This window comes from Schistocerca nitens, unplaced genomic scaffold, assembly GCF_023898315.1.
Source record: "Schistocerca nitens isolate TAMUIC-IGC-003100 unplaced genomic scaffold, iqSchNite1.1 HiC_scaffold_376, whole genome shotgun sequence".
Taxonomy (NCBI): Eukaryota; Metazoa; Arthropoda; class Insecta; order Orthoptera; family Acrididae; genus Schistocerca; species Schistocerca nitens.
This window is the reverse complement of record NW_026045910.1, coordinates 3,396,378-3,414,666: the sequence shown is the minus strand read 5'-3', so window position 1 is coordinate 3,414,666 and position 18,289 is coordinate 3,396,378. Positions and strand designations below refer to the sequence as shown.

Genomic DNA, 18,289 nt, shown 5'->3' with positions numbered 1-18,289 from the left:
GTACTGCAATTCGGAAACAAAATTTTTGTCTACAGATTTTTTCCACATCTATGTCTTATCATCCTGTACCTTCATACAGTCAGTGTTTTCACATTTTCCTTGCAAATTATCCAAATGTCTCATTTCTTATCTCAAAAGTGCACTTAATTTTCAGAACTAATCTAACACAAGATCTTAAACGCCTCAAGTATCTTATTTTCTGGTTTTCCCCACAGTCCAAGATTCAATTCCATAGCAAGCTGTGCTCCAGGCACCAATCCCCAGAAATTTCTTCATTAAATTAAAGCCAGTGTCCAATACTAGTACAACTACATTAGCAACGAATGCCCTTTTTCCTGTGCGTGTCCACTTCTTTTATCATCTATGCTTCACCCATCATGCGTTACTTTGCTTCCAAGAATTCCTTCATTTCATCTACTATGTGGCTCTCATTTGTACTGCTCTTAATTACTTTCATCTTTCTTTAGTTTATTCTCAATCCACATTCTGTGCTCATTTGATGTAATGTTGACAGTATTGTCCATCTGCAAATGATTGAATATAAAAAAATAGTTGAAAATAGTAATATCAATGGTTTCTGCAGGGTCATCAATCATAGTTAATGTCACACCAGGTCTACCACTGCAAAGATGCTACATGTCCGTGCGGCATCACCAGCAGTGCCAATCTGGACGAGACTCAAGATACACCTCCCGGGAAATGTGAGGCGCTGGTGTCACGAGTGGTTATGAAATATAGCCACAAGGGGCATGTCTGTCTGATGTTCAGATCGAGTCTTCTTCCTCTTACAGTGGACACTTGTTGTAGCTAATTGCATTTAGAGCATTCAGAGTTTTAAATCTACAGACTTGCCACATCACACTACTACTCTGTGTACTTTGCAACCAACAGTTACATCTTTATAAATAATTTTATACGTGTTCACTTCAGTCACAGCAATGGAGAGCTATAAAAGGTAAGTTTCTTTCCATACTAAGTACAGAATTGTGTTACTTCACTGTGTTGAATTCAACTACACCTATGAAAAAACATAACAGAGGCAACTAGTTGGGCGCTTGCTGTAGTAATTTATTAGCTGCTTTTTATTCCATCATTGTTTTTGTTAGTTATTTAACTAAGAGTGCATATCATATCATATCTGCCCTCACTCCAGTGCCAGACTTGTCACTGACTCAAACTGTTTAGTTAACAGGACAACACACTGAATACTAATTACAACACTTCAAGGCATTTTACAAGCTTAAGCAGCAGAAGCAGCAGCAGCAGCAGAAGCAGCAGCAGCAGCAGCACAACTGCCACCCACACTTGTTCGAGTTCAATCAATGCAACAAGTGGCTCAAGCATCTAAGCTACAAGCATTTTTGAGTCAAGGCAAAGAATGAGCAGCATATGTGGCCCAGCTTACAATGCATTTCTGCACCTACAATGCCATCAGTCACCAATGAATTTATCGTTTCTTGTCCACGATAGGTGCAGAAGTGTATTGTTTGGTGGTTAAGTTATTCCTGGACATTCTTCCTGCCGAAGTCCCGTATGATGAACTAGTGCCCAAGTACGTGTCGCAGCTACTAGACATGAACTCCTTTGGCTTAAACAGCAGCCTGGGCAATCTTATAAACAATCGGTCGGAGTTGTGTGGATTAACAAGACACTGTCGGCTCAAAAGTTCTACTGATGTGATGCTTCACTATGCTATCAGTGTCAATGCTTGGCCTGCACGCATTTGGTCCTCTATTATAAAGCTTCCGAACCAAAACTTGATAACTGTTGTCCATAACTGAGTCTCAGGGCGTAGCAGGCATTACTGAGTTTGACATGCAAGGTCCGGCCATTTCTGTAGTAAAGAGTGAGCAAGTTTGGGGGTCAGGCTGATTGCATTTGCATCAAGGACACTGAATAAGGCACAACCAAGTTGTTGCCAATTGGGAAAGGAGGGTTTGGCCATCGTTTATGGGATTACCCAGTTAAATCAGTATTTATATGGACACTGTTTTTACTTAATTATGGACCATAGGCCACTAACAGCATTGTTTGGTTCCTCTCAGCCTACCTCAGCTTGGCAAGTGCAGTAGTTACAGGACTGGGCCTTATTATTGTCTAATTACCAATATTAATTGACATATTGGCCTACCACTAAGCACTCCAATGCAGACCTATCGTCGCAATTACTAGTGTGTTCTGATGCGAAGTTTGATTCATCAGAAGGCTTCTGTTTCCACATCGACTAAGGAGACATATGCACTGGAAGTATTTCTGCAGACTTTTTGTTAAGCAGTATTCTCGACTTTGTTTGCCTTGGGTGGCCTCTTAGCACAAACGGAATCCACGACCCTGTGATATTTCACTGCTTTGTGCACCATAGAGCCATCTTAGTGCAACCAGGCATTCTCCTCCTCCATGTGGCAATGCTCTTGTAATAGTTCCTCAGTCCCTCCAGTGGAAAGTACTCAAACCATTACACAAGGATCACTATGGTTTCTTCCAGATGAAACAGTTAGCCAGATGCCATTTTCCATGGTCAGGTATGGACACACAGCTCGAGGCAATGACTTCATAGTGGGCCACATGTACGAAGCATCGGGCTGCTCCCACTCAGAATTACTTTGATTGGCCACATTCTGCTGCACCAAGGCAGCAGCTGCACACACACACACACACACACACACACACACACACACACACACACACACACACACACACACACTCTTTGCCAGTCCATATTGGAATACCCACTGATATGGGTGGTGGGCGCATATGGCAAGTTGCCCTTCGTCGTGCACATGACCTCCATTACGTCAGTGACTACTGTGCTGTCCCATACTTCAATATTTTGTACTGAAGGGTAACCGGAAGTAATTTTGGTTGATAATGGGTCACAGTTTACATCACATGATGTTTGAACGATTTTGCAGTGACAATGGAATACATCATATCCTCAAGATGTCCTACCATTCCCAATACAGTGCATGGTGAAACATTTTGCCAGAGCCTTCAAGGCACAGATGCACAACTATGAGCTGCTACCCACTCACGGGACCAGGCCCTCAAGCTGTTTTTGTTATCTTACCGCTCCTTGCTCAGGGATGGCAAGTCACCAGTGGTACTTCGAAACTGTCACTTTCATAGGACATTGCTCCTCTATCTGTGTTCATCTCAGAGCCTCTGCATTCCACAATCTACATGTAAGTTTCTGCCTCAGCAAACTGTTTCGTATAGGACCTTAAGCAGCAGGGATTGCAGATGGGAATGTGATCTAGTTTCAGTTGTGCTTTCGTTGTCCACTTACACCCACACCATCAGAAGTTCAATGAGGCTGCACTGGCATCAAAACGAGCTTAGGCCTGTTACTTTGGATTCTGCTGCTCCCCTTTTGCTCACAGACCCAGTTCAACGCCAAGGCCTTTAGCACCTACCACAGTCACCTCCTCCTGCAGCACACTCACCTCCTCAGGAACACCAAAGGAAGTCAATGTGGAGTTGTCTACAGCATTACAGCTGAGCTGACAGTCTGGACGCAACTCCAGTGGTTGTGGTGCAGTTATTCAGCAGGGCACCCCCAAGGTTCCCGTCACTGTCCTCAGCACCCCATCTGCATCAACACCTGAGTCTGCACATGGATGCTGGTGCTCACCCGGTGGCTGGTTTCTAGTCGTGCTCAGGATGAACGCCGAGGGTGCAGATAGGTGTTCCATGACAACTACAGTCTCAGCTCCCGCAATTGCATCCATGTTCAATCCTCATCCCTGCTGTTGTGCTCCATTTGGGGGGCGGGGGTTAAAGAAATATGGTGTTGTCTGTCATCAATAATGTCACTCCATCAGCCAACCATTGCAAAGATGCTGCATGTCCAAGCCAGCAGCACCAATCTAGACAAGTCTTGACCCACGCCTCCTGGGAGTTGGGAGGTGCCACTACCATGCACTGATTATGAAATACGGTCACAATGGAGAATTGTGGGATTTCCATCTGAAGCTCAAATCGAGTACACTTCTTAGTGTGCACAGAGTCACTGCATCATCACTCTGTAGAGCTTATATCATACTCTTGTGTAGCGAGTGTCAAGCTGTAGTAACTGCATATGGAACATTCAGAGAGCAGCACTCGGGCCAGCTGGAGTTAGCGGTAATGTGTGCATAACGTGTGCTTGCTTGTGTGTATGAATGGTGTGCGTTTCTCTTTTGCTCATGAAGGCTGTGCCAAAAGCTTTATGTAAGTGTCTTAATTACACTTTCTGCAACTTAACATGTCTGCTTTACAGTAAGTAGCAATCTGTCTTTCCCTACATTGCTGATATTCCTACCTGGAATTCCTACCTACACTTCATGTTTGTTTTGTAAGCATAAGTCTCAATCTAAAATCAAAACCAGACAAATACTAACAAACTGGTATCTATGAAAACCAACTGCAGAGAGTTTGACAATATTTACATTGGGACACTGGCAAAACTTTATGTTTACAACAAACATATTTGGCCATGAAAATATAGTACAAACTTCTCAACAGTTGCACATCACCGTAAACAAGCATATCACAGGCCAAGCGTAATAGGAATGTATGTGAGCAATACCACCCACTGAAAATGTACCTTTACATTTCAAAAAACTTCTACATACATAGAGAACTAACACACAGCAAACAGCTGCTTACTGACCAAATAAACATTGGAGACCAAACACTGCACAAAGTCAGTGAACACATCACCTGAAAAATCATTTTAAAAGAGGTTCTAGCTCCACTACTACTCTCCATTCATCCTCCAAATCACCTCCCCCCACCCCCCTACCTCCACTTCGCCACCTTAAACTCGTCTTTAGAGGACCCTGCTCCCTTTTCCCCAAACTGTCTTATGTAAAAGACAAACTACAACATACTGCATAAGAGAAGTATAGAGCAAGGAAGTAAGTATTTTCAGATAAATGAACACTGAATCTAGCAAATAAGTTGGCAGCACTGACCACACATAATGAAACAATTGTTGGCCAGTAGGTACCAACAGGAAGCAGACGTTTTAGTACTGCAGAGAGGTAAGTATAGAAGTACTGTGCTACATACTATCTTAACTTTTGTAACTATAGGTTCCTTCCTTGTTAAGGAAAGAGGGATACATTGTGGAGGTTAAGAATGAAAGCCAAATTACAAACACTACGATGAGATAAATTCACCTGTAGTGAGGATAAGGGGAGACCATTAACAAACATCTATGTTCTCTATTTAAATAATTTTGAAGTGAAGGAGAAAACTCATAAAATAGTGGAGCTGCTGAATTGTCGACAGGCATGCACAAAAACGAATTACAACTTTGCAGTACTCTACATTGTGTCCCCTGAACACACAATGCCGTGACTGCAGCTCAGCAAGTAGATTGGGGTGACAGGTTGTGATCGGTGGGGTGGGTAGAGAGAGAAAAGAGGCAGGAAAGTGGGAGGGGGTTGGGTAAGGTTGGCTAACAGCTCAGAGGAAGGCAGCATGTGTACAGGACAGGAATGCAGGAGGACAGGGTAGCAGTTACGCAGGGGCAGGTGCGAAACACAGGCAATGGAGGTTGTGAGTTCATGTGGCACAAGATGACGACAGAGGAATGGACTGGGAGGGTGTTAGGACTGAAGAAGGGGAGATTGTAGGGCAAAATGTATAGATGCAGAGGGTTAGTGGAGATTGAGAACTTTAAAAATGAATATGTTGCAGGGATAACTCCCAACTGTGTAGTTCAGAAGAACTGGTGCTGGGGAGGAAAAGGATTTAGATGGCACTAATTGTGAAGCAACAACTGAACTCCACCATGCTGCACTTAGCAAAGTGTTCTGCCACTCAGCGGTCAACACTGCTCTTGGCCACAGTTTGGTGGTGACCACCTACCCTGACAGCCAGCTGGTTGGTGGTCATGCCCACATAAAATGTGCAGAAATTATGTTTGAAATGGCTGGCTTCACAGGCGGTCCTGCCTCTGTTGGGATAGGGTTGGGAGGGTGGGGATGGGGGTGGGGGTATGGCAAGGCATTGCTGCTAGGCCGTAGACATCTGGTGTCGGCTACTGCACCCAAGCGCACAACGTGGGGACAGCAATTATTAACTGCGGGAGGGTGGGTAGCTGGCAAGACTCCAGACGACCTGTGCTCGTCGCACTCGTTCCTTGCCACTGGTGGCACGCACTGCATCACCGGCTGGTGGGTGCTTGGCATGGTGGTAGCTGCCACCTGGGATCCAGGACAATGGAAGTCACTAGCGGATTGGGGCATCAGCACATTCTGTGATCGGCTGCGTATGCAAGCACACAGCACGGCCGTGAGGATGGATGGAGTGCGGTATAAGGCTGTCAATACAATTACTGTTTCATGGTACATCCTGGTGCAAGTCTGCCCTCTCCCTTGCAGCTTCTTTCACCCATCCTGACGTGTAGCAGACCGAAATAGGCCAGGTCATTACAACTGGCTTAGATAGTAACCAAAAAAGGAAGTGAAGATAAAAATTAATCTATAGCATTTGTTTTTGTTTATCTCATTTCCCTTGTATCAATTTAAATATTGACAAATAATAAACAGAATAAGTTTAGAATCTTTCTTAGGTACTTCATGATAAAACAGTTTGTAATTAGTCAGAATATGTTAAAAATAAAATTCTTCAGAAGCATCTTAAAAAATGGGAGTACTCCTCTTACATTCTGGGTTAACTTATACTCGGGTAAATAGGAAATGTACAGGGTGACGCACGAAATGTATTATCATTTTGTTTTTGAATATAAACTTTATTGTCAATACAATCTGAAAGGATCATATACTACAATGAAGATCCGTCCATGGATATTTGTTCTAACTCAGCACATGCTCAATATGTCCACCATTTCGTTTACTAACTTCCTTCAAACGAACACTGAAGTAAGTGATTACCCTACGGCACATGTCTTCCATAATTTCACTGCAAGCTTCTGAGCTCCATTAAATCACGTAGACGTTTTGGAAAAATTTTTTCCTTTAGGTACCCCCAAAGAAAAAAGTCACATGGATTGAGGTCTGGACTATTTGGGGGCCAATTTTGTCCATCACTGAAGCGACGTGGAAACCTGAGTGAAATGATCCGCATGTCGAAATGCTCGTGTGAAATCTCCATCACAGTGTTTGCAGTATGTGGCCTTGCTCCATCTTGCACGAACCACTGCGTGTTGAAGGGCAAGGCAGTAGCAAAAAGCTGTGGAATGAAGCTATTGCAAAGCATGCTCAAATAACGCTCGCTGTTCAGTTTCTTCAAAGAAAAAGGGTCCAATAAGTCCGTGACTGGAAATTGCTGCCCACGCTGTAATCCTCGGAGCATAATGTTGTTGTTCATTAAGCACTTGTGGGTTTTCAGTGCCCCAAAAGCGTACATTTTGTTTATTAACCACACCGTCTAAATGAAAATGCGCCTCGTCTGAAAACCAAACATTGTTGAGAGTTTCTTCCCTATCCTCTGCCCACTGAGCAAACAATAGTCTCTGCTGCTTGTGTTCTTCAGTGAGCTGTGCATAGGTCATCTTGTATGGGTACATACGGAGGTCACTTAAGAATGTGTTGAACAGAGCGTCTGGCTATTCCCAGTTGCACTGCTGCCTTTGTACACGATTTCCCAGGACTTCTCTGTACAGCAACTTTTACCGCTTCAATAGTCTCCAGCAACAAAAAGGCTTAGGCCGAGGTCGCTTCGCTTCGAATACTGTTCCTTCCTATTAAAGTTTATCCTGTGGATGGTCTTCTTGCAAGGGACCCATCGTGTGTTAAACTGTTGTCGAAAACACCTCTGAGTCACAACAAGGTTTTTCGTTTCATGAAAAGTAACACAATTGCCGATCGTTGCTGTGTCGTCAGTCTTCCATTGTCAGCCATTGCTGCTTACTAGTCTCCTAGTGGCAGTATCGTGAATTACATGTCATTTCGTAACTCATTTGTTTTTCCAAGCTCTGCTGGTACTACTGAGTACCGTAGAGATCCCAGTGGGATATCTAATGTGCGTCGTAAATTGTTAAAGAAATAATTGGTAGCACAGCTGGCAAAGAGTTCTCTGGCTTCCAGCCGGGTGGCGGTGTCTTCAAACTGCGACGTTTCAACGAGTGACATACTCGTTGTCTTCTGGTGAAGTGCCGAGACTTTGCGGATGCCGGTATCCGCAAAGTCTTGGCACTTCGCCAGAAGATGACAAGTATGTCACTCGTCGAAACGTCGCAGTTTGAAGACACCGCCACCCGGCTGGAAGCCCGAGAACTCTTCGCCAGCTGTATACGCCAGGAAAGCATACATTCACAATTGGTAACACATTCCGTGCGCCACCCTGTAGTTATGTGCGAGGATGTAATTAGTTATAAATATAATAGAGGGAAACATTCCACGTGGGAAAAAATATATCTAAAAACAAAGATGATGTGACTTACCAAACGAAAGCGCTGGCACGTCGATAGACACACAAACAAACACAAACACACACACAAAATCCAAGCTTTCGCAACAAACTGTTGCCTCATCAGGAAAGAGGGGAAGGAGAGGGAAAGACGGAAGGATGTGGGTTTTAAGGGAGAGGGTAAGGAGTCATTCCAATCCCGGGAGCGGAAAGACTTACCTTAGGGGGAAAAAAGGACAGGTACACACACACACACACACACACACACACACACACACACACACACATATATCCATCCACACATATACAGACACAAGCAGACGTATCTGCTTGTGACTGTATATGTGTGGATGGATATATATATGTATGTGTGTGTGTGTGTGTGTGTGTGTGTGTGTGTGTGTGTGTGTGTGTGTGTGTGTGCGCGCGCGCGCGAGAGAGAGAGAGTGTATACCTGTCCTTTTTTCCCCCTAAGGTAAGTCTTTCCGCTCCCGGGATTGGAATGACTCCTTACCCTCTCCCTTAAAACCCACATCCTTTCGTCTTTCCCTCTCCTTCCCCTCTTTCCTGATGAGGCAACAGTTTGTTGCGAAAGCTTGAATTGTGTGTATGTTTGTGTGTCTATTGACGTGCCAGCACTTTCGTTTGGTAAGTCACATCATCTTTGTTTTTAGATGTAATTAGTTAGACGTATGAGGAATGAGTTAGTGGGATTGGCGTCCAAAGGACGTTGCGAGAGGTAGTGTTCGGTAGCAGCAAGGTCATGGCCATCATCATGGGGGATGTTTCTGAACAGGGTGGTTGCATCAACAGTGATGAATAGGGATCCGGGTGGTATGGGGTGGGTACGCTGAACATTCTGAGAAAGAAGTGGTTTGTATCTTTAATAAGAGGCACTAGGCTACATTTACGTGTGTCAATGGTGCAATGTTCAGTTTTGTTTTACATTAAGAAATGGGTAGTACTGCAAGTCAAAGTGAAAATAGGCAAAAAGGACGAATACCAGATGCAGGACTACTTGACAAATGTGCACACAGACGACCCTTCCAGATGTCAGCAGAAAACTGATGGAAGGCAGTAAGTAGAGTCTACAACCAAAACAATTTTTAAATTTGTTTGATTCCTGACAACTGACAAGGTTTTAAACCAATAAAACTTGTGTATGTATGTGTGTGTGTGTGTGTGTGTGTGTGTGTGTGTAAACATTTTTAGTAGCTGCATATGTGGATTAAACTGGCACTTAATTGTCTATTTCTACTCAAGTCATTTTCCTCAATTCTGAACATCTCATTGGCAAAAAATGCCATACTTGACATGTTCGGCCATCAGCATTTAACATAACAGTTGATACCTATTCCATGTTGTTGAGAGTTTAATATCATTTTTCTTTATTCATGTTTTGTCATATGTTATGCATGGTCATACTTTTATCTGTTCCTCGTCTTTTCAGTTACTGTTGTAATAATTACTCTTCAATGTTTCTAGAATGAAACTTTCACTCTACAGCGGAGTGTGCACTGGCACTGGCAGATTAAAACTGTGTGCCGGACCGAGACTCGAACTCGGGACCTTTGCCTTTCGCGGGCAAGTGCTCTACCAACTGAGCTACCCAAGCACGACTCACGCCCCGTCCTCACTGCTTTACTTCTGCCAGTACCTCTTCTCCTACCTTCCAAACTTTATAGAAGCTCTCCTGCGAACCTTGCAGAACTAGCACTCCTGAAAAAAGGATATTGTGGAGACATGGCTTAGCCACAGCCTGGGGGATGTTTCTAGAATGAGAGGAGAGCTTCTGTAAAGTTTGGAAGGTAGGAGACGAGGTATTGGCAGAAGTAAAGCTGTGAGGATGGGGCGTGAGTCGTGCTTGGGTAGCTCAATTGGTAGATCACTTGCCCGTGAAAGGGAAAGGTCCAGAGTTCGAGTCTCGGCCCGGCACACAGTTTTAATCTGCCAGGAAGTTTCACTCTTCAATGTGTTCATCAGTTATTCTTGTTTAGTACGTTGCATGATAATTTGATCTATTAAAATGTACTCTCTTAAACTGTGTTCACATAGTTACTGTTGTGGCCGAGTTGTAACTCCTGTAAGCTACACTTCCCTCAAACAATACAAACCACACAGGACGGCTGGCTCACCAGACAGTGAGTTCACCAACAAACTCTAGCGGACTGATGCAGAGGTCACGGGCAGAGTGGAACATGTTTCATGTCATGTACCATGTGGAACAAATGGCGCGGAGCTTAATATTACTGTCCACCAGGATATAAGTCTAATGTGATCGAGAGTGCGCTCCTCCATGAACCAGTCGAGGTTACATTTCCAGTTGCTTTCACTGCCACTGCTCCGGTTCAATCACATATCTCCTATCTGAAGAAGCCCCACCACTCTTTGACAAGAGGAGACACTGCTACAGCAGTGCATATGTCAGACTGGAAACTGCAGTAAGCGATACTTTGATTTAGCCCAAAGCAGGACAGTCACAGACAAGGAATACTGTACAATAATCTCTTCATGTTGATTATTTTGTTGAATGAATGTGTTTTGAAAATAGAATTTTAGTCATTTCAGTAGTTGTGACTACAGGTATGTGTGTCGGATGTTTGGTTGGAAGTAGTACCTGTGTTTACATTGCCACCAGCACCACCTCTGTGCTCATTGTCCCCATACATGTTGGCAACAAAGTCTAGTCAACAAGCTATTATCAGTAAAGCCAGTGAAGGCCACTACCTATGTTACACACTGCAAGTGAATTATCTCAGAAACATCACAATCTTTCAACACAAGATAAAAACTACATCGCCTTCACACATTCCGTCCTTAGCATACATGGGACATGCTTGTGTCAAAGAAGCCAGTCTGACAAAACATACAGTCAATACCACCACCACCACTTCTTGCAATTACCCTCTCAACATGGTACACAAACAGACTGCCTACACATTCATGGGTGTATCCAGAAATGAAACCACTTCAAACAGTGATTGTACACACTGATTACAACTACTTTTATTATTATTTCTTTCTTTACTTTCTCAGACGTTAAGTCTGGTTAAAAATGGAAAGTGATGCGGGCCTTGATCAAGCGGCACTTCCTTTTAACTGTACGGTATATGTTACATTGCGTTTAGGAACTTTCGGGTAATTGAACATGTATCAATAATTACGGATTTCTGTAGTTTTATATATATGTTTGGATGTAGCTGTATTGCGTTGATGTACTGGTGGATATTGTGTGGTATGACTCCTGTAGTTGATAGTATAATTGGTATAATGTCAACTTTATCCTGATGCCACATGTCCTTGACTTCCTCAGCCAGTTGGATGTATTTTTCAATTTTTTCTCCTGTTTTCTTTTGTATATTTGTTGTATTGGGTATGGATATTTCTATTAGTTGTGTTAATTTCTTCTTTTTATTGGTGAGTATGATGTCAGGTTTGTTATGTGGTGTTGTTTTATCTGTTATAATGGTTCTGTTCCAGTATAATTTGTATTCATCATTCTCCAGTACATTTTGTGGTGCATACTTGTATGTGGGAACATGTTGTTTTATAAGTTTATGTTGTAAGGCAAGATGTTTATGTATTATTTTTGCTACATTGTCATGTCTTCTGGGGTATTCTGTATTTGCTAGTATTGTACATCCGCTTGTGATGTGATCTACTGTTTCTATTTGTTGTTTGCAAAGTCTGCATTTATCTGTTGTGGTTTTGGGATCTTCAATAATATGCGTGCTGTAATATCTGGTGTTTATTGTTTGATCCTGTATTGCAATCATGAATCCTTCCATCTCACTGTATATATTGCCTTTTCTTAGCCGTGTGTTGGATATGACTTGATCAATGTGTGGCTGTGTTAGATGATACGGGTGATTGCCATGTAGTGTTTTTATTTTTCCAATTTACTTTCTTCGTGTCTGTTGATGTTATGTGATCTAAAGGGTTGTAGAAGTGGTTATAAAATTGTAGTGGTGTAGCCGATGTATTTATAGGAGTGATTGCTTTGTGTATTTTGCTGATTTCTGCTCGTTCTATAAAGAATTTTCTTAAATTGTCTACCTGTCCATAATGTAGGTTTTTTATGTCGATAAATCCCCTTCCTCCTTCCTTTCTGCTTAATGTGAATCTTTCTGTTGCTGAATGTATGTGATGTATTCTATATTTGTGGCATTGTGATCGTGTAAGTGTACTGAGTGCTTCTAGGTCTGTGTTACTCCATTTCACTACTCCAAATGAGTAGGACAATATTGGTATAGCGTAAGTATTTATAGGTTTTGTCTTGTTTCTTGCTGTCAATTCTGTTTCCAGTAATTTTGTTAGTCTTTGTCTATATTTTTCTTTTAGTTCTTCTTTAACATTTGTATTATCTATTCCTATTTTTTGTCTGTATCCTAGATATTTATAGGCATCTGTTTTTTCCATCGCTTCTATGCAGTCGCTGTGGTTATCCAATATGTAATCTTCTTGTTTAGTGTGTTTTCCCTTGACTATGCTATTTTTCTTACATTTGTCTGTTCCAAAAGCCATATTTATATCATTGCTGAATACTTCTGTTATCTTTAGTAATTGGTTGAGTTGTTGATTTGTTGCTGCGAGTAGTTTTAGATCATCCATGTATACCATGTGTGTGATTTTGTGTGGGTATGTTCCAGTAATATTGTATCCACAATTTGTATTATTTAGCATGTTGGATAGTGGGTTCAGAGCAAGGCAGAACCAGAAAGGACTTAATGAATCTCCTTGGTATATTCCACGCTTAATCTGTATTGGCTGTGATGTGATATTATTTGAATTTGTTTGGATATTAAGTATGGTTTTACAATTTTTCATTACTATGTTTAGGAACAGTATCAATTTAGGATCTACTTTGTGTATTTCCAATATTTGTAGTAACCATGAGTGGGGTACACTATCAAAAGCTTTTTGGTAATCAATGTATGCGTAGTGTAGCGACCTTTGTTTAGTTTTAGCTTGATATGTCACCTCTGCATCTATTATCAGTTGCTCTTTACATCCTCGTGCTCCTTTGCAACAGCCTTTTTGTTCTTCATTTATAATTTTGTTCTGTGTTGCATGTGTCATTAATTTCTGTGTAATGACTGAAGTTAATATTTTGTATATTGTTGGTAGGCATGTTATGGGGCGATATTTAGCTGGGTTTGGTGTGTCTGCTTGATCTTTAGGTTTCAGATAAGTTATTCCATGTGTAAGTGTATCAGGGAATGTGTATGGGTCTGCAATGTAACTGTTAAATAATTTAGTTAGATGTGAATGTGTTGAGGTGAACTTCTTTAGCCAGAAATTTGCTATTTTATCTTTTCCAGGGGCTTTCCAATTGTGCGTAGAATTAATTGCTTGGGTGACTTCATGTTGCAAAATTATCACTTCAGGCATTTGTGGTATCATCTTGTATGTGTGTTTCTGCTTGTATCCACCGTGCATGCCTGTTATGTTGTACTGGGTTTGACCATATGTTGCTCCAGAAGTGTTCCATGTCTGTTATGTTTGGTGGATTGTCTATTTTAATGTGTGTGTTATCTATTGTCTGATAAAATTTCTTTTGGTTTGTGTTGAATGTTCGGTTTTGTTTCCTTCTATTTTCACTTTTTTGTATCTTCTAAGTTGTTTGGCCAATGCTTGTAATTTCTGCTTCTTTTCATCTAATTGCTCTATCGCTTCTTGTTGTGAGATTTTACCTAATGTTTTTCGTTTTTTTTCTGACATTTCATTTCTTATAAATTGTGTTAGCTGTCCGATGTCTTTTCTCAGTTTTTCTATTCTGATCTGTAGCCTGTGTTGCCATGCTGGTTTTGTGGGTTTCTTCTGTGTGTTGGTTGGTTCTGATCTCTGCCTAGTGTGTATATTTAGTGTAGTGAGTGCTCCTATATAAACCAGTAGTTGTAACTATTCCATAGTTGTATATTCATTTATTTTGTTGTGTATGATTGTGTTGATAGTTTTTATTGTTGTTTCGACTTGTGGGTTACTTGGCAGTCTATGCAAGAATGGTCTAATGTCTGTATTTGTGTCTTTGTATTCTATATATGTCAGCTGAAATTTTTCTTCTATATCTAACATGTGTGTCACTTCGTGTTCTATTTGTGCTTGTTCTGGTGGCTGTCGCAAGATTTCGTTTTCCTCTGATTGTTTAATTGATGCGTGTTGTTCTTTGTTTGTTTGCTCTGGGATGTTTGAGTTCATTACTGTATTTTCTTCTTCTTCTGATTGCACATTATTTTGTTCCAGTATTTGTTGTACTTGTTTGATGTTTTCTAATTCTGACTGGGGTATCCTGTTATTTTTTATTATTACACGGATCTCATCAGCTAGTCGTTGTTCTGTTAAAAATTTTAATTCTGGGTATCTGGTAATAAATGTTGTGTATACTTGTGATCTGTATCCAGTTGTGTTGGTTCCTAGGTTTGTTGCTTGGTAATAACAGAACATGAGGTGTCGATTAACTTCATCTGACCATCTCATCCTCTGCCTTTGTTTTCCTTCTAGGGTGGTTGCAGGAATTATTATTATTATTTCATGTGGCACTACAGCCTTGCCACACTGTATCTTTGTGTCTCAGTTAAAGCTCTGACAACAGATGAACCCATTTTTGCCCACTGCGGCAGGCAAAAGTTAAATGGGCTGCTGACAGTGGCAGATAGAGAGATTCTGCATGTCCATTGTACTACTAGAACACTGCAGGTGAACTAACACTCCAGTGGAGCACACTGGTAACAGTGGACAGTAAATTTTATGTCGAGAACTCATACTGGTGGAGCTATGTTCTAAGGCATCAAGTACCACTGAACGAGCAGTTTTAAAGAGGGTCCAAGCTCTCATTACTAAATAATATACTAGGAGGCATCAATATTCTTCACTGCCAGGACTATAATTCTCTTAAGTCCTGTTCCTTGACAAGGATCAACTTATGTACTAGTCACAACTAATCAAGAACAGTGACTTATAGTTGTCCTGAAAATACTTTTCATAAGTGCCTACAATATCCCATTAAATCATTTCCATATGGTATGGATCAAATCTCCACAAATGACAATCACAAAAATATTTGCCCAAGTACAGTGTGGGGCAAAAAGACCTGAGGGTATTTAATTAATAAGACCTCATGTTTTATGCAACATGTCCACTGTCGCTCTGTGACACATTGTTTGTTGCCTGCATGATGCCGTTTCACTAGCCTTTGAATTCTGCTTATGTAAGCACAGTGCACCTTTTCTGAGAACATTTTTAAATGTGATGACTATTGCTTTGCAACACAGCAACAGTTCAGCCAGCACTTCAATGTATGTCAAAGAGGGCACTTTTCATCCTACAACATAATTCTGCTATGGGTGAAATAATTCAGAGCAACAACTTCAACCCTAAAACAAGTCATTCAGAGCACAAGAAGAGATTGGCAAGTGAGATATGTGGTGGGTATTAATACCAGCCAGCTTGTAAACTCACTTCTGATTTGCACCTCTCTGATTGCAGTGTACAGCAAATATTTTATCATAAATTAGACTTTCGGCATCACAAAATTGTCATGGTTCACCAATTTAATCAAGTGAAGACTTGGTTCTCATGATGAGTGGCTAAACTCATTTCCTTTTATCTGGTTATGTTAGCAATCAGAACTTTTGCTGCCAGACAGACAAAACCTATGAAGTGACGTATGAATGTCTTCTTCACACTGACAAAGTGACAGTGAGAGATGGAATTGTGAAGTACAGTAGTACATAACTGGGCCATGTTTCAGCAAGGAAGGGCAGTAGCTTACACACTTAACAAAGATAACTTCATTGAGTGTGAACATGACTTCATTGAGTGTTCAATTACCTGGTCATTAGTTTCTCACAATGGCAACATTGCCTGACTCAAAGAATTATCAATATCAGATCTCAGCATTTGGTTTTTTCTTTCTTTTTCATTTTAGTTATTTTATACACTGGAAAATGTCAAGATGCCATTTGCCAGGAACACTCTAGCATACCAAAAGAAGTTTGGGTGTGTGCGACACCTTTGGAACGAGTCAAGAGTGCACAGCTAGGAACAGACACCACTCTCATTGTGTCATTTTCAAATCATAAGATGATGTTTTATGGACATTTTAGTACTCTTAAACAGATGCTGAATCAATAAACTTGTTAAAACGTTGTGTAATAAGCATGGTATTATTGATTAAAAATCATCCTTTCATGTTGACACACCCTGTAATATCCTACTATCATCTACTGATACATGTCTTTTCTCACAAACTAAGGCAAAGAGTGTTCCTTGGGTTTGGATATTTTCCCTTTATGTTATCTTATGAAATTATATTTTGGCACAGTCCACCTAAATTAAATAAAGTATTTATTTAGTAGAAGCTAAAACTTAGACTGTTGCGCACACAATCTTGTAGATAGGGCAACCACAGCTATGAATAGTCATCTTGGGTATTAATGACCGCTTAAGCTGTATTTAGTCCTTTATTATTTGATCACTACCGGTTTCGTGGCACTACAAGCCACATCTTCAGTTAACATATGAGCAAAATATTAGTGCGAAGTTCTGATGGACAACGAATATTGGGTAGAAAGTGTCTGAGCTTTTCCACTCTGATGTTTTAGTCATATGTTCACCTAAAGATGTGGCATTTAGTGCACACACCAACTGTAGTGATCCAATAATAAAGGACTACATACAGCTGAGTAGTTATTAGTACCCGAGATAAAAACTGTTGTGTAAAGTAAATAATGACGAATGTAGCAGAGGCACTTTGAAGGATATTTCAATTCTAATACTCAATTCTCAGTGTACTTAACCTTTAACAGTTTTCGTTGTTGATGTTAAAAATCCATTCTAACTGAAAACCTATTTGCACAATAACAATACAAGACCCAAAAATAATTTCCTATAAATAATGTCTCCTTGCTGTCATTTCTTTTGCCCTTTTCCCTTCCGTCCCTCAGAAACGCTTACAAATATCAAAATATTGTCACACCTGATGCCATTATAACTAGGTTTAACAATTCTACATTTCTTTTTATCCCATCGTCTAATTTCTACTTTCAGCACTGTTCAGTTAACACAAAAACTGATTGCATTTGCAAGTCTCTAAATGTATCTTTTCCCTCTTGGCTCTGGAAGAAAGGCAGACTGGGAGCTGGAACTTTTACAAATCTATAAATATTGATTGTGCATTTGCCACAGATCGACTGCCTTAAAAGTTGACAATTGAGATTATCTTCATACAGTTCACTGTAGTTATTACATATTAAACAGGATTCATTCATGTAATATAGCTCAGCAATTTTTGTGGCGGGTGCTGAGTGCAGTTGTACTGCTATAAGTTGGCCAATATTGACTCATTTCTGCTACGAAATTTCTATCCTAGTATTTTTATAATTTGTAGCAACAAGATTTCTGTTTCACTTATAGAAACTCAATACACAATCAATATCTGTCACCTACACTTTCATGGAAACGCACATTTCCCCTTACATATATGCTGCCTGTCCTGTGAAAGACATGTTGGTGGAAGGCAGGGATTGCTCCCAGTACCACCCACATGAACTGCCAAGTTACATTGTGTAAATAGTACCCATGCTTCAACAGTAATGAAGTTTTTTTGTATTAAAAATCCTTTGTTACAAACCTGCTGAATATAACATTCTTCTGAAGTTCATGGCGATCAAAGGTAGCGAGGGCACATAAACCACCATACATTGCAACATTGCTGGCCGACAGCAGTTCCGGGAAATCACAGTGATCAAAATTTGCTTGCAGGAAGTGTCTCGCTGCAGACTTATATTTCTTGGTAGCCAGTTCCGCTAGAGCAGAGGCACACTTCAGCCTGGTGAGAATCGTCTGATTGCTATCTTTGCCGTGTACCTACATGAGCAACATCAGGGGTTCAGTGAACACTTCCACTTCAAGATACACTATCAATATA

The 18,289-nt window shown here is 40.9% G+C and overlaps 1 protein-coding gene across 2 annotated transcripts in view; it reads right to left on the bottom strand.

Annotated features, from left to right (window-relative positions):
- The window catches only part of LOC126229611 (COP9 signalosome complex subunit 1-like), a 93,119-nt gene that overhangs the window by 27,452 nt on the left and 47,378 nt on the right, over positions 1-18,289 (bottom strand). For both annotated transcript variants that reach the window (XM_049942353.1, XM_049942352.1), the window contains exon 7: positions 17,993-18,228. In XM_049942353.1, coding sequence (XP_049798310.1) covers positions 17,993-18,228 — 236 coding nt within the window. The remainder of the gene's footprint in view (positions 1-17,992; positions 18,229-18,289) is intronic.